Genomic DNA, 23,521 nt, shown 5'->3' on the forward strand with positions numbered 1-23,521 from the left:
AGGATAATGCTTACACAATTCCATCTTTTACTGCAGGCCAGTGCAGCCTTTCCAAGCTAGGGTGATGTAGGCCCGTTTAAGAGTCCTCGTAATCAAATTCTCAAATACAACTGCAAGGATGACGTGTCTGAATTGTGTCCTTGCTTATACCTAGGAAAAAGAGTACAAGACCTTCTAGTACTTATTTGACAGTGTTTTAACCGAATGCAGTGCATTATAATTACATGTAGGTAATGTTTGTCTCATCTTTCTGATGGTTGTATCTGCTTAGATGTATATGCTTTGCAAAGGCTAGCAACTAGTGGTTGATGCAACGATTCAATTATTTATTTTAAATTTCGAAAAAGGATGTAGTTTCTGTAATACTATCTGTTAGGACAGTTTTTCGAAAGTCCAACTAAGGGCTTCATAAAACAGTATATCTGAGACAGTACATAAGCTCCAATCTTAGTAAAAGGCTGTACTACCTGAACATGTTAGTAGCTTGGACAGAGCAGCCAGGCTCATTTTAGGAGGGAGAGAGGGCTGTAACTTGGTATAAAGAAATTGTAGCATGCTTATGGTCCAAAAACACAAACAAATATTATTATTGGTGCTATTCTAAAATAGTTTCATAAAGTTCTTAAAGTTTTTACGTATCTTAGAAACTGTATTAAAAGTATACTGGGTATAACTAGCTATTGGGTATACTGGGTATAACTAGCTATTATTGGGTATAACTAGCTATTAGGTAGCTATTAGGTAGCGGATAGTTATTTACCAACATGTCAATTACTTACCTGGAAATACATTGCGTCTTTCTTAAAGTGTAATAGGGTTTTGCTTTCCCGGATTTGCTTAGTGCATTCTAAAATAGTTGAGTGTTCACACTTATTAAGAGTAGCTTTTGGTCCCTCTAGAAAGTATACAAGTTGTTTTACTAGCTCTGAACTGAGTTCTCAAGAGTAATGTTGCAATGTGTATACTTGTAACAGGGTTGGTTTATTAAGCGATTTCATAACTGAGTGTTACTGCATGACTGACAGGGTCAACTACTCTTGAATTACTGATTGTATTCTAAAAGTAGATCTAACCTGGTCTTATTCCCCAAGAATGGTAGATCAGTATCCTCAATGTACAACCTTAGGTTTGACTCACCATGACATGCTTCTTGCTCCTCTAAATAAGGTTATACCTAGGTTTACATACCATAGGTACTGAGTTGGTTTCTATGAGTGTTTATATGATGTTATAGTACTTACTTACCCAAGAGTCATCTTGGTCTACTTGTCTTTAAATAAACCCTTTCTGTTTACAATACAAAGTGTTTCAGTGTTTCTTTGGACCATATGTATGCTACAATTTCTTTGTACCAAGATATAGCCCTTGCACCCTCCTACGATAAGCCTGGCTGCTCTGACCATGCTACTAACATTCTCAGTTAGTACAGCCTTATACTAAGAGTGGAGCTTATGTACCATCTCAGATGTATGGTGTTATGAAGCCCTTAGTTGGACTTTAGAAAAACTGTCCCAACACTATCCCTACTGTGACGTGTACAGTACAGTAGATTAGGTGTAGTGTATTTTCCTGCATTTGTGTGGGAGACGAACTGTGCCTTGATACTAGTCAACTCCCCATCTAAGAAGGAAGCCAGATGGCTCTGCTACATTATCAATGAGTTTTGGACAAGCTTGGTGGGCAAGCAATTACTTCAAAGGATAGACCTTCATAAACCTTTCACCTGATGGCTGTAGAAAAAACTGAAGAAAACCTTACATCTCTAGTGACTAAATGTAACAATATTCAATGCTTCTAATTTCAAGTGTTCGGTCCACTAAGTGCCTTGTGACATCCAAAGAGTGTCTCAGAGGCACACCAAAGTAGATGCCAATGTCTACTTTTTAGAAGAATGCTGCACATGATCGGAAACAATTGTTTAATGGCAGAAGAAAACAACTTCAAACCCAGAACACATATCAAGTTGCAAATCTATTGTTACAAGCAAGTAACTGTTTCTTACATTTTTTGAAACAAAATGCAGACAATATGACCACATTGAAAACAAGGCACATGCTTAAGCCAAATAAACGTATCCAAGCACCACAGTCTACCTTCGGAAGATGCCAACAGCCAACTACTGCCACAATAAATATCCGACATGATTGCTGGAACAAGGCCTCATCAGATGGGGTAACTATTACCAGTAGAACTCTAATGGCATCTTCAATAACTGAATTAAGGCATGTGGACAGCCCTGTAAATCAGCAGAGACCAAATGGCACAGTAAGGCAAAGTGATTTGAACAGGCATGTAGTATGCCAGAAAACCTGCAGCATACTGGAACTTGGTGCAAATTCACCCACTGATAATGAATACACAGCTGCAAAAAAAGTGGTTGAATGGTAGCTCACCTTCCTTGATCTGCCGGCTCACAAACTCCACCTCGGGCAGGGTGTGGATACTGGCCAGGTCCGCAGTGCTCTTAAGGCAGATCTTGCGGGCTTCCTGCCAGGTCTTGATCTCGGGATTCAGGCGGTAGCAGTTGGACTGGAACTTTTTCCAGCCTGGCTCACAAGTGACTTGAATGTCAGACCAGGAGTCTGCAAGGGCAATAGAGAGCCTCATGGTCAATGAGAACAAGATTAAAGAGCCAAGAAAACCTCCAAAGGGTTGGGATGTATGGGTCTCTCCATTATTGGTCACAAGAGAAGTTATAGCTTTGAACTATTTTTAGATTACAGATATATCCACATATGTGTTTTGCAGGGTGTTTCCTCCGACTTTGTTAGTCGGGTTATTCTGCAGCACTTCTTGGGGTGTGGGAGTCTGAACCACAAACCTTAGGTGGACCTGTAGTGTTTCCACCAGGTTATACACAACACTCTTAAACATCACCCTCACACACAAAGTGAAAGATTGTCCTGCCTGGAAAGTACCAGAATATATATATGCTATTAACACAAAGTGCATAAGAGTCAATTCAAGTATGTACAAGTACAAAAACAGTAATAGTATCCAAAGGGCATCAGAAACATTTTAAACTCAACAATTCAGCATTTGCAACAAAATAGTCACACACAGTTGCAGTTTAAACTAGGAGAAATTCCAACTAGTCTTAAAATGTCCCCCCTTAAGGCCTATTCAGGTGATCCTCAAGAGTTAGATGAAAGTAGTTACTTTGAGCTCCTTTTATGGAGGAGTTTGAAATAGTTCAGTACTTCTTCCCATAGGAAGACCCAAACAGAAACAGTGTGGACTGTGGTTTTGGGCACATCAGAGGTCACAGTTGAAGAAAGACAGTCGCCCAGTTAAGGAGTCAGAGTCACAAAAAACATCCTAAGTTGGAGAATACCAGCAAGAGTGATCCCCTACCTTCTGGACTGAACTGCACAAAAACAAAACACTATAGGGGAGCAAAGTATGACCACAAAGCTTAATGGAAAGACAAATGACTAAATAAACAAATGTTATATTAATTATATATAAAAACAGAATTTCAATCTCATAAATCGTTGCCAATATACACTGCACATCATACACAAAAGCAAAATTACCATAAGAATGTGCTTGTTTCAGTTGCGCTATTTTGAGAAATGCGCAGGTCACCTTATTCTCAAAATGTGACCTGCGCATTTCAGGAGGGGCTGGAAAGTGGCGAAAAGATACGCTCTTCACCCCTTAAGCATGCATTAGTGTTGGGCACATTTCACTAAGACGGGCTGGGGCGTTAAGGGGCCTATGTCGGTGAAATGCCAAATATATAGAAGCATTTCCATCCCCGTTTGGGATGGATATGCAAAACTGCAAACCTCTGAAAAATACAACACACATCCAAGCCAGTCGTCACAAGGGGAAATTGTTCAACATGCACCTCCACCCCGGCTTTATCTGCCAAAATAATCATGTACAATTAGTTTCATAGCCCACATACCTTGCCCAGGAACACAAATACTCTGCACCACTAGGGTTGGCCATCGGTTACCAAAGAAATATCTCTGGTTGCCCAAAAAGGTATGGAAGGATCCGACATTCATCCAGCTACAAACAGAAAGGATCAAAAGAAAACATGCATCTCCGCACCCTAACTGAAACACCACATTCAGAGAAAACACACCATCACCTCTGTGTCCTGGAAAGTGTAGTCTCTCATCACAAAAATTCAGAACAAAGCCCTTTTTATTAAATTTCCCTGCCACTCAATGGAAATACCTCCAAGAGTAAGCATGAGGATAGGTCCCAGAAGTAGTCACGTGGCAGAATTAGCTGCTATTTATAAGGCAACATCTACAGCAGCAGAAAATAAACTCAAAGAAATAGTTCTAGTAACTGATTCTGATTATGCGCGAAATAGTTTTGTGGAGTATTTACCTGGCTGGAAAGTGAAAGGCATGCTCCCCTATGACAAGAAGCCACTTAAACATGGCAAGATGATTCAAGCTATAGACAAGCTTGTGTCAGAAAATGATCTGATAATCCATTGAAGGAAAATATGTGGTCATTTGGAAATGCCATTAAGGAGGGAAATTATAAGGCAGATCAATTAGCCAAAATTGGAGCTGTAATGGGGGAGTTATTTCTTATTGAACACCTGCTTGGTGAAATACAGGTAGATGTGATAACACGATCCAAGACTCCAAAAGTAGTTGAGCAGCATGTGGCACAATGGAGTTGTAATACTCCAGATCAGGACCTGATCAAAGCGCAAAAAATACATTTATTCTAGGCCTATTTTATAACCATTTGCTAGATGCAGAACAAAATCCTCTGACTGAAAAGGACTGGAAAGGGAAAGAGGAATTCGGAGTGTCATTAAAAAACAAAAAGCAAATTATATTACAAGCCGGACTGATGATTAGAGAATCTGTGACAGGCCAAATCCAATGGTTAGTACAATTTCGGGGATTGATGTTACATCATGGCCACAATGTCATAACTGCAGGACACTGGGGTTCACAAAAAACATTTGGACATTTTATTGGCCACATGTCCCAAGATGTTGACCACACCAGAGTGTGTTTAGTGTGTGCACAGTTTCAACCTGACTCACCCACTCATAGAGCACCATTGATGAAAAGGGGCTTGACACTCAGATGATCCGATTTACAAGTCGACTATGTTGGGCCCGTAAGCAGATCAGCAAGAGGAAACAGGTACATGCTGACAGTAACTTGTCTAATGTCCAAATGGGTGGAGTGCATTCTAGCTGCAGGCTGCAGTGCGCAAATGGCGGCCACTTTACCTGTAAATCATATGTTTTCAAGATTTGGTTTACCTCAAAGAATAGAGTCAGACCGTGGAAGTCATTTCACTAGTGCGTTGATGACAAGAATATGGCAAATCTAGAGTGTGAAGAGAAAGCTACACATTTCTTACTGGCCCTCCTCCTCAGGGAGAGTGGAATGGTGTAACAGATCAATAGTTGATATGTTGAAAGAATTTGTAGCTGACGAAGGATCTAGTTGGGATTGCGGCTTCCATTGGTGCGATCTGACCTGTGCGAGAAGGTCAACGCCCTCTAAATCAACATATCTCAGACCCCAGGAAATATTGACAGGAAGGAAAATGGTTCTACCACAACACTCAGCGTATGTCGGCCTGGTAAGAAAACGGTGCTGGTAGCTTACCAGCAACGTTGTTACTGGACCGGCATACTCTAATGTCTTGACTGCATGTCATGTTATTTCTATAATTTGCATTAGTGTGCATAACAAAATATGGTTTCAGATGCTCCGATGAGAAACGACAGTAAAAGGTTTGATGTGCTTGATACTTAAGTTGTCTTTTCTTTTTACTCTAGAAAAATAATTGGTTCCCCGTCAGCGTCGGATCCTTCGCGCGCTGGATCCCTGGAGGATCCACTGGATTGGAGTTCCCTGGAAAGCCCCCGGCACCAAAGAAAGGGGTGAAGATGATGACCCCAAAAGATGTGCAGATGATGACCCCAAAAGAGGTCCCATGAAGTATCGGAATGGAGGAGTTCCACCAACAACAGTTTACTGTTATTTACAAAGTCTATTTCTATTAGATTATTTTTATCACAAAATATTTAATTACAGGTTGTAATTAGAAAGACATTTTTATCACAGACTAGGTTCATCACGCATTGATTCGTATCACACTGATTTTTACTGGTTTTTGCATTTGACTAAAGCCAATGACACAGTTTTGTTGGATGTATGTTTTCTGAAAATGATGATTGGATTAAAAAAAAATAATTAAAAAATGGATCACTAATTAAACAAAGATGAAAGATAAAGTTGATCAAGAGATTTAATAAAAAGATGTCTTTATTGTGTTCTTCCTAAAGATATTGGGCCTCACTATAGGTTTGCCGGTCCGGTACATATGGTACCGGTAAACTTGCCTGTCCCGTAGTTACTGGACCGGCAAACTAACAGTTCCCGCTTGTGGGTGCCTTTTCGCCCCTCGCCAGGTCTGACCTGGTGGGCGTTCCGGCACCCGCGAACAGAGCACGTTGCATGCACCAGCACCATTGTGAATGGTGCATCTGACCTCCCCATTCCCATTGAGCCCTATGGATCTCGAATGGGGAGTATTTCATTCCAGTGCCAGCGAATGGGCAATTACTGGGTCGTAATGACCCGGTAATTGCCCATTTGCGGGCGCCGGACATTTTTGCACGTTTGTTGGCAGCCAGCCGGTTTTACCGGCAAGGCTACTGCCAAACTTATAATGAGGCCCATTGTTTTTTGTTTGATCAAGATTCATAATTATTTTGCTCAAGACTAGAAATGAATATTTTTTTAATTTTTAAAAAAAATTCTTGGTTTAACCTAAAAAGGTGTTTACAAGGTGGATCAGCAAACTTTTTCTAAAATCTCTGTCTTGGTTCTAGTTGTCATTTTCTTAGTTGTGGTTTTTAAAATCAAGTCCATGATTTTTGCCGTGGCCGTCATCCAGTCTTCTCACCTCCAATCAGCCGAGGCCACCAAAACTCTTCCTCGTATATGTAGGCCGAGGCCAAGATATTTTTCAGATATGGTTTCCTAATATGGTCGACCTCTGGGGATGAAAGTAGCAGGTGGCGGATAGTTTCCACCGTATTCTGGTTGGTACACTGCAAAAAGATTAAGACTACAGGAGTAAGCAGTAAACCCAATTGGTAGCAGTCTGCACCACCCAGATTTACCTGGTATCTGTGGCTGAGCAGTCGGACTTCACTCAAGAAGAGTAAGGCAGTATATAGAGTATACAGAATAGGTCCAAAAACACAGCAAGCAAACACTGACCAGAGCTTTGTATCAAAAGTATATAATTATTTATTTAACACACACTTAGGAAATACACGAGCACTATAAGTCAAAGCAAGTTCAAAACACAATCAGAAAAGTATTTACACCTCTTTTAGCAATTACTAGACAAGTCTAAGTTAAAACACCACTTTTTGTCAAAACAGAGGTTAGCGCGTAACTTAAATGGCACTCCAATAATTAGGTTAAAGGGAGAGAAAAAGGCAGAGCATGAAAATAAAACAATTCCCAACACTTTTCTAAATCCAAAGCAAGTCAGTGAAGGCAGTATACACTGTAGAGCCAAAGTTCATAAGTCAGGCCCACTTTAAATGGAGCAAAGCGAAATGTGCCCAGGATCACACGGTTTAAAATGCACTAAAAGTCTTTGCAGAGTGTTCAAAAGAGGTTGCGGTTATTTTGAGAAGTAAAGTTAGAAGTTCTGGAGCCAACCCAGTTGGAAAGCCAAGGATTTAAGGGTCACCTTTAGCAATCCGCAGAAAGGGAGGCCAGGTGGACCACAGTACCTTAAATAGAGAGGAAGCTCCAGCAGCGGCAGTTGTTCCTGGCAGTGGATGCAAGTCGTGGATTCGACCAAGGGGAAGAGAAGATCTCGTCGAGGAGGAACCTTGTAGTCGTTGCACTGCCCAGGGAAGAGACCAGCCGCAGAGTTCGTCGGTAAAAGGTGCGTTCCTTTTATTCGCGGTCAAAATGGTGAAGCTTGGCTAGCCGGTCGCCGGGGTGCTTGGCACGGGCGAGTCGACCAAGAGACGTCTTTGGAAGGCAACGTGGCGAACTGGTTGATCCCACCAGCTCAGAGGGAGAAAACTCTTCCATCAGAAGATCTCCTCTTGTCTTTGGGAAAGTGGTGAGGTCGTTGCAGCAGGGCTCCACCGGTGGTGTCGTCGTTGAAGATGGCTCAGCTTCTTCCCTCTTCGGATTTCTTAGGTCCTGTGGCGACTTCTGAAGTTCCAGTCCCAAAAGCCCTGCAGAAAAAACCCCATTCAACAGCCTTGCTGTCACTCAAACATGCTAAGTGGCACTGGGCCAATCAGAATAGAGAGCGACTTGAGTTGCTAAGGCAACGCAGTCCAGGGTTGCAATTCCCTTCCCCACACATCCTGTGGAACCCAGAGAGTGGCACCATTTGGAGGGCTTCTGTGGAGAAGCCTGCCAAAATGTGGAACAAAGGGCTCGACCTGGGTCAGAGTTACAGAGACGGACACAAACGCCATTTTAGAAAAGAGTCCTGGCAAAAAGACCCAACCGTGGATTTAATATTAAATAAATAAACCGGCAGTATCTTTAACATTGTACCAAAAAGTGGTGCTTTTAAAATCAATGGGAAATTCCCATAGGAAATATTCTGGTGGAATATTTTGCGTGGTAACCACTGCCACCAGCCAGAAACTCGACAAGGGGGACTGGACAGTGCCCCCTTGAAAACAGACCCAGTGGCAATATAATTAACACCTTCCAGTACTTCCACAATATGATGGTTTGTACTAGTTCTGTTCACAATTTAGGACTAGTAAAGTCCAATGGTCAATGGTGACTTTACATGCCCTGGGTATGGAGTCTATGTTTGGGGGTCACTATGACACCCCTGTGTTACTGCACTGAGAGTGCTGTGTAACACATACACAAAAAATTGATTATACCCTATGGAGTAAAGGACCCCATAGCCCACAAGTACACAAATAGTCAGAGACATACCTCAAATCATGCCTAAGAGTGGGAGTAAAAGTCTCACTCTTAGCAGGAGAAAAAAACAAACCCCAAAAATCTAGCAAAGCTGCTGGTGGACTCGCCAGTTTATATGTTGCGGCTGTGTCCAGCGTTGTGATCCAGTCTCGTTCGTTCAGTCTCTTCTGCGTTTTTGTTGGGTTTTCGGTCAGTTTATTTTTCGTGCTTTGGAGCTCACTGAGTTTTGCCACCTGGGCTTTGGCCCATTGGGTTAGGAGAATGCAGCGGGAGCCTATTAGATCTTCATGTATGGCTTCCAAAGGTTTTGGACGGTCTTCCAGGAGGAGTTTCCTATATAGCATCAGGGCGTTCCACTCTATCACTGCCTCCAGTGACAGCTAGCTCAATTTGCGTCTTATGAGCGCAATTGGTGTAGAGTTGGAGAAGTTAAGACCTTTCTCCAAAAGTAGCTTTCCAGTTCTGTCCAGATCTTTTTGGGCAAAGAAGGCATTGTTTCTGCTCCATAGCAGATCGATGGTACAACCTTTGCTTTATAGAAATTTGTGACCGGCACTCGGGAAAAGCGGCCAAATGTCTTGTCCACTGCTTGAGCCTGGGATGTTAGGCTTCTAATTTTTGCTCATTAAGAGGTTTCCATTGTCTTCTCCTGGTTTGAACTGTCAAACATGACTCCCAGATATTTGAATTGGGTTACTCTTTCGATCGGGGCGCCGTCAAGCTGCCATTGAAATTTTTCCGAGCTTCCTCCGCCTTTACCCAGTGACAAAATGTTGGTCTTACTCTTGTTAATTTCCAGATGGTTAGTGGAGAAGTATTGTGCAAAGTTGGTCAACTTGTCTCTGGAGACCAATGGCTGTTTGGTCAAGCAATATGACATTGTCCGCATACAGCAGTCTTGAGATTTTTACTTGAACCAGCTATGGGGGAAATGAGCGCACTCTTGTCTCTGTGTCTTTGTAGTCTCCCATGTAGGACAGGAAGAGCGCCGGGGCCAGCAGGCATCCCTGTTTTACTCCACGATTTGTAGGTATTGCTGCAGAGAGTGAGCCTTGGTTATTTAGACAAACTTGCATTCTGGTGTTATTGTGTAGAGATATGATTGGTTGGAGAAGTTCTTCTGGGCATTTCCACGCTCTTAGTTTTCCCCACAGTGTAGGTCTATGAGCTTGGTCGAAGGCCTGGCTTAGGTCTATAAATGCCAGAAGACTTCAAACTCCTCCTGTCATCACCTTGCTTTTGAGGATGCTCAAGGTCAGGATGTTTATGGTGGTGCCCATGTTCTTCTTGAACCCCTACTGAAATGGGTCATTGCATTCTGCATCTTGTGACCAGTTTTGAAAACGGCGTACCAGGAGAGATCCATATACTTTGCCAATCACATCCAACAATGCGATCGGACAGAAGTTAGTAGGGTCTTCTCTGTTGCCTTTCTTGCATATCGGGACAACCACTGAGGAGGTCCAGGAGTCTGGTAGCTGCTTGGCTTTGGAGCAATGCTCAAACACCAAGCTGATAAAACGCCCATTCCTCCGGGTGTTTTTTCAGTTCGATGTTTGTGAGTCCATGGGACCAGGAGCTCTGGAATTTGAGTTTTTGGATTGCTTCAAGAATGTCCGCCCTGTCTTGGAGCTTCACGCATGATGTCTCTTCGCTGGGGTTCCTGAAGTTTGTTCCTCGCCTCCAGGTGTTGGTTTCTCGGGTCACGCCTTGGGTCATCCATACATCCTCGTCTATGGAGTTGGTTAGCGTGTTATTTGTCTGGCTGTCTGTAGATCTGATCAGAGACCAGAATTTGCATGCATTTTTCCCACAAAGCTGTTTCAGCATCTCCACAGAGACGTTTTGGTAGAGGACAAGGTGGTACTTTAGCCATGACTTGTAGTTCTTAGAAGCTACCAGAAAAGCTTTTCTGCTTGCGGCCGTCGCTCTTTTTAGGCTTCTTAATGATTTTCCTTTTAAAACCAAGGTTTTGTCGTATCTGTGGGAACATTTTTCTGGTCTTGCTCGATTATTTGCGATCGGTTTCTTGTATGGAATGAGAAGTGGGCAATAGTCCGGCTTAGTCTTTCAGGTCGGGAGTCCCAACAGGGAATAATTGGTGGTAAGCTTGGAGATGTTTCTAGCGCTTAGCATGAGGCGATTGCATTTGTTGTTCACTTCCAGCTCCGATTTTAGTGTCTGGTTTGCTGCGTGGAAAGAGGTCCATGTGGTACTCAGGAGATTAGGATCGCTTGCTGCGGTCTTCAGTACGTCAAAGGAGGTGATCATCGGGAGTAGTGTGCGGGAGGCGAAGAAATAATCAATTGTTGCTGAAGATTTTTCACCTTCCCAAGATGGCATCCGACTTTTATGTGCATATATGCTGTCCAGGTTAATCAGCTCTCTTGAGCCCATCAAAGTCAGCCAGGCACAACCTCGTTCTTCTGCCAATGTGGTGCGGGGAGACGGATGTTTCTTTGTACATACTGCATTTAGATCTCCGCAGATGAGGAGATGGGATGCCTGGTGTTCGATGTAAAACCAGTCTATCTCATTTTCCAACAGATTGATGAAACTGGCATTGGAAATGGCCTCCGGATTCCAGTAGGTATTAATGATTGTTACTGGTACTGCAGAGATCTTCCCCCTGTCCACGTGTTGATGATTCCATGTGATTAGCACAGTTAATAGGAAAGGGACGTTGAGAGAATTTCTTTCAGTATAATTCCTTTTCCCAATTGAATTGCTGTTAGCAGGCCAGAGAAGGGGCGACCTCTTGTTCCTTTTTTTGCTGGTGCGTGAGCGAGGGTGAAGCCATCTAGGGTTGGTTTCTCCCTTAGCCATGTTTCCTAGAGGCACAGGATGTCAAACGAGGCCAGGTCTACATCGCCAGGAACCATCAGGTGAGAGAAGCCTCGGGTGTTCCATGAGCCCAGTCTCATGGTAGCTGTTTCTGGCCTTAGTGTTGTGGTCGAGACTCTGGTTTCATGGATTGCTACTCTCGGTGGGAAGACAAGGCCTTTTGGATGCAAGCCCACAATCGATGTAGGAGGGAGCAGTTTTTCCTTCTCTTGGTCAGTACCTGCTACTTTTGCAGGCACCTGGACCAATGTTCTTGTTATTGCGGGTAGGGGTCCCGAGGGCCTTCTTCCCAATCTTTCAGGCACAGGTGCCAAGGAAGCGTCACCTTGTTTCAGGCTTCTTGGGACAGTGATCGGTATAGTGGGTGAGGGGCCATTTCTTCTATCTACCATTTCCCTTGTTAGCTTCAAGTCGGTGGATGGAAGACCCGACTGGTCATTGGAAGTCAATTTCAGTCCGTGGCTGCTAGTCTGAGCAGGTCTCAGGCTGGTGTGGCCTACATCTCTTTAAGGACCTCGAGTGATGTAGTGGTGATTTCAGTCCGTGGCTGTTTGACTGGACGGATCTTGAGCTGCTATGGCCTACATTGCTTTTAGAGGACCTCGAGTGGTGGGGTGGAGCCTTCGAGGCGGTTGAGGATAGGCGGGCTGGTGAAGATCCTGTAATTTCCCTTCAGTCGTAGCCCAGTTTGAGTAATTTTTCAATTGAGTCGCTTTTGTTTCACTGTTCTAGAAGTGATATAAAGGAGAGTTGTCGCTTGTCTCCAATCGTGACTGGGCTCGACTAAGCTAAAGTCATCTGTTCTCAATGAAGTGAGGTTTGAAACGCTATGAAGGAGTTTAATGAATGTTCTTCTGTTTAGAACAACATATTCTCGGCTGTCTCTTAGTTGTTCCAATTTAAATGTTGGCATGTTTTCTCCCTCGTGGGCCCTCTGCGTGTCTTTGCCACTACCTCGGTATTCTACTTCTTGCGGACGCCTATTTCTTAGTGCTGGACGCTCTTCTGTGGTGGAACAGTTTGTTTGTATCCACATGGGGGTGTCGCAACTGGTTGCCGTGGTCTTCGTTCTATCCAGTGAGTTGTAAAGTGTTGATGTTGCCGCCCTTGATCGATAGTGACGTGGAGGGTCTTTGGGCGTTTTCCTGTATGTTTTATTGGGGGGTGAAATTTGTCCCCACTCTTTATTTTTGGTGTCTTTTTGCATCTGTCCAGGGTAAGGAAGGGTTGGTCCCCTTCTTCCGTCATGCTTATATTGATTGGACTTGTTGACTCCAAGGCAGAGTTGGGAGGAGGGGAGGCGATTTTCTCCAATTTATCAGATGGCAAATCGTCTTGATGTGGACTTAAGTTCATTAACCCTTCTTCCACGAAGTCCTCTGTCGTTTTCGCAGATGCAGGAGAACTTGTCGTCAACATAAGATGCACACAAGTATTGCGATTTGGCTCTTTGCTCTTCCTTCGTTGTTCCTTTTTCCACGTTCCTCTTACTGCAGTAGTTATTCTCGCGGTAGTTGGGGTGCCCGATTTATCCAAGGTTTTATTCTCTGGAGGAGGTAGGCAAAAAACCAATTGCTTTTTCCTCGGCAGCAGCTCTTTTGGTTTAGCCTTGGTCTGGTCAAATATTGCAAATTCCCTATATACAGTTGGCTCGGTCTCATTTTCCTTAGTTTCTTTCCTGGTCCATTGAAGAAAGGGATGAGTCTTCTTCACAGACACAATTGTTCTGTGCTGTCCTGCATTTCTGTACTTCTAGCAGCCTCTTACTGACCGGCTGGCTTGGAGAAGTGTGGCTCTTCCTCGGCACCTTTTGCTGATTCCTTGATGCACTGTCAATGGCTGTCTCAAGTCGCACTGAGACAGGTGTTAACGTTCCTTGGCGTTCTTCGCAAACCATCAAGGTTTGGCAGGCCACTTAAAGATTTTAGGTGCAACAGGCGGCTGATGGGCAGGTTCTTCTTGTCAGACCGTGCTTGCTTTACGTGATTCAAGGTCGGCCTGGACTCCTTTCTTCATTTCCGTCACCGCGATGCACCCCTTGTCATATAACAGTTTAGTGTGCATCATAGCTGAGATGGTACTGTGGTCCTTTAACGTGTCATTTATTGACTCGTATAACGTGGTGAATAGTGCAAGAGCTATTGATACCGCAGACATTATTGTAAAAATGTTGTTTTTTTTTGGTGAATCTGAAGGAGCACTTGATGGAAGTTCGCTAGAACTTCAGGATCAAAATAGGGTAGCAGGCACTGACGATAGGGAGTCTCTTCTTGGCGGTCGAGCACATGCAGGTGTTTTGCTTTTGGAAGGCATTTGTGCACTTGCGTTGGATTGGCTTGGGTGGTTATCTTGCGTCAGGTCTTTTTCTTGTACCAAAAGCCCCACACTGGGGGGTTGTTTGTTGCCAGGGGTGTTTGTACCCAGATGCTCCTCCAGTGACCGTCTTGCAAGGTCCGCTTTCTTGGGGAAGGCCATTGTGTTTATTTCTTTTTCGGGCTCTATTGTTGATTTCTTTCGGATTTGTTGCTTGGCAGGATCGTTGTGCACCTGGCCATTGTCAGGTGTAGTCGGATTGTTGGTGGATTTACCTTGGGAGTTTCGGCATCCCTCCAATGATTCACGTTGGGGAGTCGATAAGATTGCTTGGAAGCCCGTATTGAGCAGAGGAAGTGGCCGTTGGAATGCCAAAAGTCGCCAGGTCAGTGCCTTGTTGCCTTTCTGTTGCTTCAGAAATAAACACCACTTCTAACATTTCACTGTCGCTTATTTCGTTGATCCTGTTGAATTTTCATTTGTGCTGCTTGCCAAAAAATTCTTTCAAGGTGTGTATCGAGGCTGATTTGCCGAGATATGGTTTGAGTCCTGTTTTGTGTTGGGTGGGTTTCTTTCTGGTTCGGGGAGTAGATTGATTTGTATTTTTTATCTGTGGCCCATGAGTTTCGCCCTTTGTCTCCCCACTTGATTTCTGGGTTTGTCCAGGAACCGAGGACCTTTTAGAGTGTTGAGCTCTTTTCCATTTCTTTTTGCTTGGACCCTCTTCGTTCGATGGCTTGTTTATCTTCATGTACGGAGAGTTTGAGAGGTCCGAGCAACTGCTGTGCTGTTCCAGGTCCTCCCAGGTGTTGCCAAAGCCAGGTATACACCACCGGCATGGTTCCGTCTCCTGAGTTTGTGCTGCTGGTGGAGCCCAGTCCCGTGGGAGTGCGTGGACTTGGATGCTCACTTCACGAGAAGTGTGTTGCTGGAGTGGATACCCTTGGGAGTCTTATTTTTCTCCAAAGATTCAATATTCGCCACCCTAGGTGGGATGTCATTGGGACTCCCGAGGTCTCCACACTCCTGGTTGCCTGGGACGAAGCCCCTGTCGCCGTCGCATCGTCCAGCCTCCCCTTCACATTCAAGGGGTTGGCTGGGGGCAACACCTTCCCAGAATTCCAGGCATTGGAATCAGCCCGGCACTTCTCGCTGGGCATCCGAGTCTCCGCCCGCTCCCCCCCTCCTCCGCAGCGGGCCTCGCTGAGGGCCCGCCAAAGAAGCTTGGTGCCGTCTCTCCTACGAGAGGTGGAGCAGAGCCTTCAGCCATGGGCGAGGCACACACAGACGGGCTCCCACCTCGGGAAGGGGGCAAAGAAAGCGAAGGTAGGTCGCCGTTGTCTGCGGGCGCTTGCGCCAGCTGCAAGCCTCCGGGTGCGCTTGCAAGTTCATCTGGAGGTCTTGACTCACGGGACGGGTTCCCCACCCCCCGGGCAGCTGATGGTAGCCAGTGATCTTCCAATTGGTCCGGGAGGCTCGGAGGACAAAGGAGAGTGGGTGTGTTAGCCAAAGTAGTCATGTTGGTGGTCTGTGGGGCCTTAGGAGGCTCTCTCACCTTTCTAGCCAGAGGGCTACTTGTCAATGTCGACGGTTCCTCCCTCAGGGGTCTCTGGGGAGGCGAAGAAACTTGGTTCTCCCCTGTCACTGGTTTCTCTTTCAAAGTCGTGTTTTTTTTTTTCCATCTCCTCGTAGCTTCGAACTCCAGAGTCTACGACCTTCAGCAGCCGGGCCCAGCGGGGTAGCGTCTCTGGCATCCATGTCGGCCATAGACTGCCGGGACTGCTACTCTGCCGCTACTCTGCAGCTGCTCTGCGGCTGATAGGGTTTTTTTGTTAGTGCTCCTCCCGCAGCACTTGCAATGAAGACAGAAGGCAGACTGTCAATGGAGGGCCGGATACAACAGCAGAGGACTGCCGAGACTGCTACTCTGCTGCTACTAGAAATGTATATACAAGTTTCTCAGGTGGGAATTTTACCATTTGCGTGTTCTTTATTTTCGAATGATAAGAGAAGGGAGAAGTCCACATGTTTTAGAACTCTACGATTGTTTTTCCCGCAGTGATTTCGGGTTATATCCCAGCAGTAAAAAAAAGGAGGGAGTGTAGGAGTAGTTGCTCTGAATTTTAGCGGTGAGACTACATTTCAACGGTCCATCATTTTAGCATGCACATGTTAGAATAGGTTGAAATGCAACAGGGTTTCAGGGGTAAAACTTTTGAACTCAAGGGTGTGAGTCTCAAGCAGAATTAGATAGATGCCAATCCACAGAGCACACGACTGAAATTGCACATTGCTTCAGGATGATATTTCCATGGACTAAGTTTCACTAAACAGGATACTAATATAAATTAACATACTAACCCAACTGTCATGATGCATATCCCCGGGCATCTGGACCAAGCCCATCAGCCCCGGAAGCAGGTATCCAGACATTTATTAAAACCTCAGCAGCCCCGGCTAGGGGCTATCTGGGTTCAGTCCTGGCGCCTTAGGCGCCAGGCTCATAATAGAAATCAGTCCTGGCGCCTAAGGCGCCAGGCTCAGTCATTACTTACCTCAGGCAGACCGTGGTGCAAATGAATCCAGGCCAACGTGAAGCCTGGAGGGGACTATTTTACTACAGGGACTATTTTTTACTCAGGTGTGGTTCTAGGTACTTCTTACATGGGACTACTTTTGAGGCTATTTAAACCACGCCCGACCAGCAACACAAGCTTCGCGTTATTCTGCATTCTGCAGGGTAATGCTCACCGTGCCTGCAAGCCAGCATCCATTCTTCTGCCACGCCCGCCTCGAATCCGGAGCTCCTAGGAAAAGGGGAAAGAAGGAGAAAAGGTTAGATCATGGACATAATTTTAATTCCTTACCTGATTCTGGATCTTGCACGACTCCGAGCCTGAAAGGACATTACTTCAGCACGCGTCGCATTGCCAGCTGCAGCGCTGCGCCATACTCACCAGTCCACAGCATCTTTCGACTCGGCGCTGCCTCCATCATTTTCTTCAGAGAACTCCAATTCCTGGGGGAAAACAAAGTAATAACAAGGTGAGTCTAGGGAGCCGACAAAAACAATCACTTTTACCACCAGGCTTACCTGATTTACCACCGGAGGCATTACCCTTCAATACGTCACATCTTCTTATCCCGCATCTATAAAGGGAGAGAAAACAACAAGTTAAACTCACACAACTTTTACCGGACAGTGTTGGGTAATACAGACTCTTACCTGAACGCCATCAGCAGCCTCCAGACAATTTTTAGCTGCAATTCAAAAAGGGGATGCAAGAGTGAACATCGGACATATTGAACTCTTTGAACTTTATAAACCCCGGAGCCAATATTCCTCCGGAACTCTTCCAGTACCCCAAACCAGTGAAGTAACTGGTATCTACGCGCCCCTGCATGCCACGCAGGATGGAGAGCTCATCATTTAAAAACATAAGGTGAGGATACTAATTGGGAATATAAGAGATGACTAGTGGGGAGAACGAGAACAGTGGGGGGGGACCAGCACTAAAATCCACGGGGCTAAATCCCTTTCTCCACTTGCAGGAGAATACTTCTACGGGTCAAGCAGACGAGATTAGGTGGGCCAGTCCAGACTGTCATCTCTGTACTACGCTTCACGTTGGTGGAGACCGCAGCTGTCCGAGTCCGATCGACGCCCCTGTGGGAACCAGGTGAGCGTAACACCAACCCCAATTAACCTGTAACTGAAACCTTTAATAACATTTAGTGCAAATTAGTTTATGATGAAATAGGCTGGAGGTAGATTTGGAAAATGCATGATGCTCTTTAAACGGGAAATGAAATACATACTGGATTTGCGCTGGGTGATACAAAAAAAATTGAAGATCCGTTCCACTGAAAACAGGGCATTGTCTTGAGCATGAAACTCAAGGAGAAATGTATCTTTTCTCTCCAGCAATGACATCATGTGCTGTTTCAGTGGAATTATCTGCTCAAGAGGTGGTATTTCCTTTAAGTGGTACAGGGATTTAATAAAAAGGGCTTTGAGAGGGAGTAGCTTTCAGACATCTTCGGGCACTGGGAGACGAAGTAAGCGAGGGCTCGCTGGAGACAGAATTCACTGTTGGCAGGCTATCTGCTGCTGGAGCAGTCCTTATCTGAGTGACCCTGGCTGAGGCAGACGGAAAGATTGATGAAGACGTCCATGCTAGACTGAATTAGAAACATTGCCAACATATCTGGGTAAACATGAGTTAAGTGAGGGGCTGCTGTTTTGAAGGAGGTCAGATAGTGTAGATTAAGTAGGTCACTTCATATGAAGTGCTGTCTATTTTTAACGTGCAAGTAATCCTGTGCTCATTTTTCGGAAAATCGCTGCGTTTTCTTTTTAAAGTGCGTTTCTCTTGCCAAGTTCCACGTTCCAAGGACAGTTGGAAAAACCTGCCACACAAACAGATAAGGACCCTGAAAGGTTTTGCAATGCATTTGCACTTTGAAATATATAGTGTGCATAACTGTTATTCTGTGTAACTTGCACATTTTTTATTTTACGATAAAAAACAGATTTCAAATAACTTAGTCTTATTGCATTAGTCTCTTATTTGGCATGTGTGAAAAGACAGACGTGTGGCAAGAAATCGCTAGAGAGATTAAATGACTGTGCTGTGTTTAAACTGCATGCTTCACAATTGTTGAAACTCAGCCCAAAGGGGTACGGGGAAAGATGGCCCTCCATCCAGAGAGAATCAAGTCCAGTATTTTGTTTATTGTTAGTGACCCTGGTAAAAACGATTATTAGGCAATATTCTGAAATTAGTCTCACCACTATTCCACCATAATAAAAAAATAAAATACCACTAATTAATAGGTATAACCCCAAAACATAACCAACAAAAGCCTGGTCACCATAGCTCACATGCATATACCAGTGCAACTGCAAAACAAGCCTACATGTAGTGAAACCTGTGCCTGTGACAAAAGTGTCATAAAACAGCATGTACCAAGAGCACAGTGCACAGTGCCCAGTGCCCAGAAAACACCACGTGGCTCCCAAAAGAGTCACCACGCACTCACCAAGTCATAGTGCTCAAAGTACATCTATATAATACACTACGGCACTTCTTACCTTCAAAAACACAGTTTCAAAACACATACACGTCGCAGATATTGTGTCCCAAAAGTGAAACCCGAAGCGGTGAAGTAACTTCTTCATGAAGGCCGGGGAAAGGAAAAAATGACCACAAGTATCCTGTTCGGGCCACTGCGAGTGTGGAATGTTTATAAAGCAGTGTTAGGGAGAATTCTCAGTTCAATGCCAATTCCCTTTGACCTTAGAGACCTCCAGCTTGTTTGCTGGGCTCAGGGCTTTTTAATTTCTACTCCTGAGTGGGACCTTTTTCTTCACTCACTCAGGTGTGTTCCTGACTATGATTTTCTACGTTTTCTACTGTTTTATGGAGTCTGGTAAACTCCATAGGCATGACAATGCATTACTTACCGTAAAAGCATTTCTGATGGTTGTATCTGCTTAGATTCACATGCTGTGCATAGGTCCGACATCCAGTGGTCACTGCGGAGTATTGCATTTTGTTTTTCGTAGTCGAAAAAGGGGACGTCGATAAGGCGTGTCTGTAACACTATCCCTATAGTGACGTGCGTTGTACCCACAATCCCTCACGCGTCAAGGTCCCTCTGTTTGTATTTTTCTGCCCTGAGGGAGCCTTCTAGACGTGAGTGAGTACAGAAAAGAAGAAATATAGAAAAGGATGTCTATGTTCCTTCCATCCGAGCGGGGAGGAAGGGTGGGCGCATGTGAATCTAAGCAGATACAACCATCAGAAATGCTTTTACGGTAAGTAATGCATTGTCTTCTGATGTTTGTTAATCTGCTTAGAATCACATGCTGTGCATAGACTAGCGAGCAGTACCCGGAGTTGGCGGTGGGTTATGAGAAGGAACAGTAGAGAAAAGATGTCTTAATACTGCCTGTCCCACCTGGGAGTCAGATCTAGAGTGTGCATCTAGACAGTAGTGTTTTGTAAAGGTGTGCACAGAACTCCAGGAAGCCGCTTTGCAGATGGACTCAAGGGGAACATTTGCAATGAACGCTATGGAAGCCCCAGTGCCTCGAGTGGAATGTGCTCTTGGCTTGAAGGGTAGTTCTCTCTTAGCAAGAGAGAAACAGAGAGTGATGCATTGAACAATCCATCTAGATGTAGTGGACTTTGAAACTGCATCGCCTTCTCTTCCTGCTGCCACAGAGACAAAGAACTGATTAGTCTTTCTCAGTGGTCTGGTTCTTTCCATGTAGAACATGACAGCTCTGCGTACATCTAGTGTATGCAGACTTTTTTCTCCCAAGCTGGAAGGGTTTTGAAAGAACGTTGGTAGTTCTATTGACTGGTTTACATGAAATTTCGAGATGAATTTTGGTGCAAACCTTGGGTGTGTGCGTAGAACCACCTTATCCTTGTGAACTGTTACGAAAGGGTCTAGTACAGAAAGAGCCTGTAGTTTACTTACTCTCCTAATGGAGGTGATAGCTATTAGGAAAGCAGTCTTAAGAGTGAGGTCTTTAAGAGTTGCCTTGTGCATGGGTTCAAAAGGAGGGCCCATGAGTCTAGAAAGTACCACATTTAAGTCCCATCCGGGAGCTGGGTTAGTTATCGGAGGGTGTATTCTCTTTACCCCCTCCATGAAGGCCTTGATAACTGGTATCTTCGACCACGACACTTTAAGTTGGGAAGTGGTGTATGCAGAAAGTGCCGCTAGGTGGACTTTAATGGAATTGAAGACTAGACCTGAATCCAGTAAATGGGTCAAGTACAGAACAATGTTAGTGGGAGAGCAGTCAACCGGGTTGATGCTCTTACCTCTACACCAGATGACAAATCTTTTCCACTTGCTAGAATAGCAGTGGCGAGTATTAGGTTTTCTGGCTTCCCTGAGGATGTCCATACATCTCTGCGGGAGTTGTAAATGTCCAAATTCTATGAACTCGGGAGCCAGGCTGCTAAGTTCATGGTCTGAGGGCATGAATGCAGTGTCCTGCCCTTGTCCTGTGACAGCATGTTGTACGGGCAGGGAAGTTTCACTGGGGGAAGATAGGGACATCTCTATCAAGTGAGCGAACCATGGCTGCCGGGCCCACATTGGGGCCACTAGTATCATGGTAACCTGCTCCTGGTGCATCTTGTGCACCACTTTGTTGAGAAGGGGAGTCGGGGGAAAGGCGTAAACAAATTTCCCTGACCATTGAATCGACAGACCGTTCCCCTTGGACTGGTTCTGGGGGTACCTGGAGGCGTAACTTTGGCATTGTGAGTTCTCCAGAGTTGCGAACAGGTCTATTTCCAGGAATCCCCATTGCATGATGACGTCTAAGACGATGTCTTCGTGCAATTGCCATTCGTACTCTTCGTGCAGGGGGAAGTCTCTGCTGAGTTTGTCTGCTAGCAGATTGAGTTCCCCTGGTACATGTTGTGATAGTAGGAACATGTTGTGTTTGAGAGCCCACTTCCATATATTCTGGGACAGCTTGGACAGTCCTGGAGAGTGAGTGCCCCCTTGTTTGTTGAGGTAGTACATGGCTGTGGTGCTGTCTGTGAGGACCATCACTGTCTTTCCTTGTAAGTGTTCCTGAAAGGCTTTCAGTGCTTTGAACACGGCTAGTAGTTCCAGCAGGTTTATATGCTTGGATGCTAACCTCGAAGTCCACACTCCGTGAGCAGTCTGATGGGATAGGTGAGCCCCCCATCCTGTAAGGGATGCGTCTGTGGTTAGAGTGGCTTCCACTGCGGGTGTGGCAAAAGTTTTCCCTAATAACAGGTTTTCTTTTGTCCACCACCGTAGCGAGAGAACCAAGGCCTGCGAGACCACCACTAGATCGTCCCATTGTCCGCTGGCCTGACACCACTGGCTTTAGAGCCACTCATCCATTGGGTGCATGCGCAGGCGCGCGTGAGGTACCAAATAAATACATGACGCAATCATCCCTAGCAAGCGCATTGCTTTGCGTACCGTCACCTCTCGACCTGCCACAGAATGGGGGATCTGAAACAGCATGTTTTGGACCCTTTCGTTGGAGGGGAAGACGAGGCCGTCCTTTGTTCGAATTAGAGCCCCTAGGAATTGTTTGATTTGGCTGGGGTCTAAGCTGGACTTCTTTTCATTGATGAAGCCCAGTTGGGACAAAAGGTCTAAGGTCTTTTGGGTATTGGAGAAGCATGTTTCGTAAGAATCCCCTGTTATGAGCCAGTCGTCGAGGTAAGGATATACCGGGATGGATAACCTGTGCAGGTGGGCCGCTGCCACTGCCAGTACTTTCGTGAATACCCTTGGTGCAGATGCTATCCCGGAGGGTAGTACTCTGAACTGGTAGTGTTTGTTCTCTATCTTGAACCTGAGGTATTTTCTGTGCGCTGGCAACATTAAAATATGAAAGTATGCATCTTTCATGTCTAGTGTTGTCATGTAATCCCCCTGTGTTAACAGTGGGATTACTTCCTGCAAGGTCTTCATACGAAACTTTTGGGGTTTGACAAACTTGTTCGCTGGGTGCAGATCTAATAAAGGGCGCATGGTTAAGTCCTTTTTGGGTACAAGGAAGTACACTGAATAAATACCTTCTGTTACCTGAGATAGGGGGACAGCCTCTATAGCTTCTTTTTTCAGTAGCTCTTCTACTTCTTGAAGAAGAATAGTGAGGTGTTCCGGTGTCATGCGTCGGTTCCGTGGGGGTCTGTACTTCGGGGAACCGTTGAATTCGATGCAGTATCCGTGGGCTATGGTGGATAATACCCAGCGGTCTGACGATATTCCCTCCCATGCTGAAAGGAACGATGTTAGCCGGCCCCCGACCGGTGATGCATGGGAGGGGACCCGAATCTTCGGGTCATTTGTTGGTATTGGGCGTGGAACCTTTGGGGCTGGAGCCGCGACCTCTTCCTTTGCCACGCCGTTGGCCTCTTTGACTGAACTGGGTGTTGTTACCCTGGTTAGAGGGCCAGTTGGTAGCAGAGTAAAATTGCTGTTGGTTTTGCTGCTGGCGTTGGCCACGAAAGGAGCGTCTATTGCCATAGCTGCGTCTGTTAGGGGGCCTAGAAATTTGGTCAAGAGTCTTGATGGTATCAAACTCTTTCTTCGCATGTTCTAGGGCCTCATCAACTGCTTTCCCAAACAGATGTGTTTGTTCTATGGGCTTATTTATCAGGGAAGCCTGGGTTTCCGGCTTAAATCCCGAATTGCGCAGCCAGACATGGCATTTGAGAAGTATTCCCTGAACCAGGGAACGGCCAGCCGTCTCTGCGGCATCTAAGGAGTTCTTTACGATGCCCTGGTTTACAAGAGTTCCCTCTGAGATTATAGCTAACAGGCGTGAACGCAGGGGTTCTGGTGCGTCCTCTGCTTCGCTGCGCAGCTTGCTCCACTGTGCATCTGCATAGCTAGCTAGTAGGGAA

At 45.3% G+C, this 23,521-nt stretch overlaps 1 protein-coding gene across 1 annotated transcript in view; it reads right to left on the reverse strand.

Moving 5' to 3' along the window:
- Positions 1 to 23,521, reverse strand: part of MRC2 (mannose receptor C-type 2) — a 587,074-nt gene that overhangs the window by 321,373 nt on the left and 242,180 nt on the right. The window contains exon 7 of the mRNA XM_069634149.1: positions 2,394 to 2,582. Within this exon, the coding sequence (XP_069490250.1) occupies positions 2,394 to 2,582 (189 nt within the window). The remainder of the gene's footprint in view (positions 1 to 2,393; positions 2,583 to 23,521) is intronic.

The sequence above is a fragment of the Ambystoma mexicanum genome, chromosome 13 (assembly GCF_040938575.1).
Source record: "Ambystoma mexicanum isolate Mex_15411 chromosome 13, UKY_AmexF1_1, whole genome shotgun sequence".
Classification (NCBI taxonomy): Eukaryota; Metazoa; Chordata; class Amphibia; order Caudata; family Ambystomatidae; genus Ambystoma; species Ambystoma mexicanum.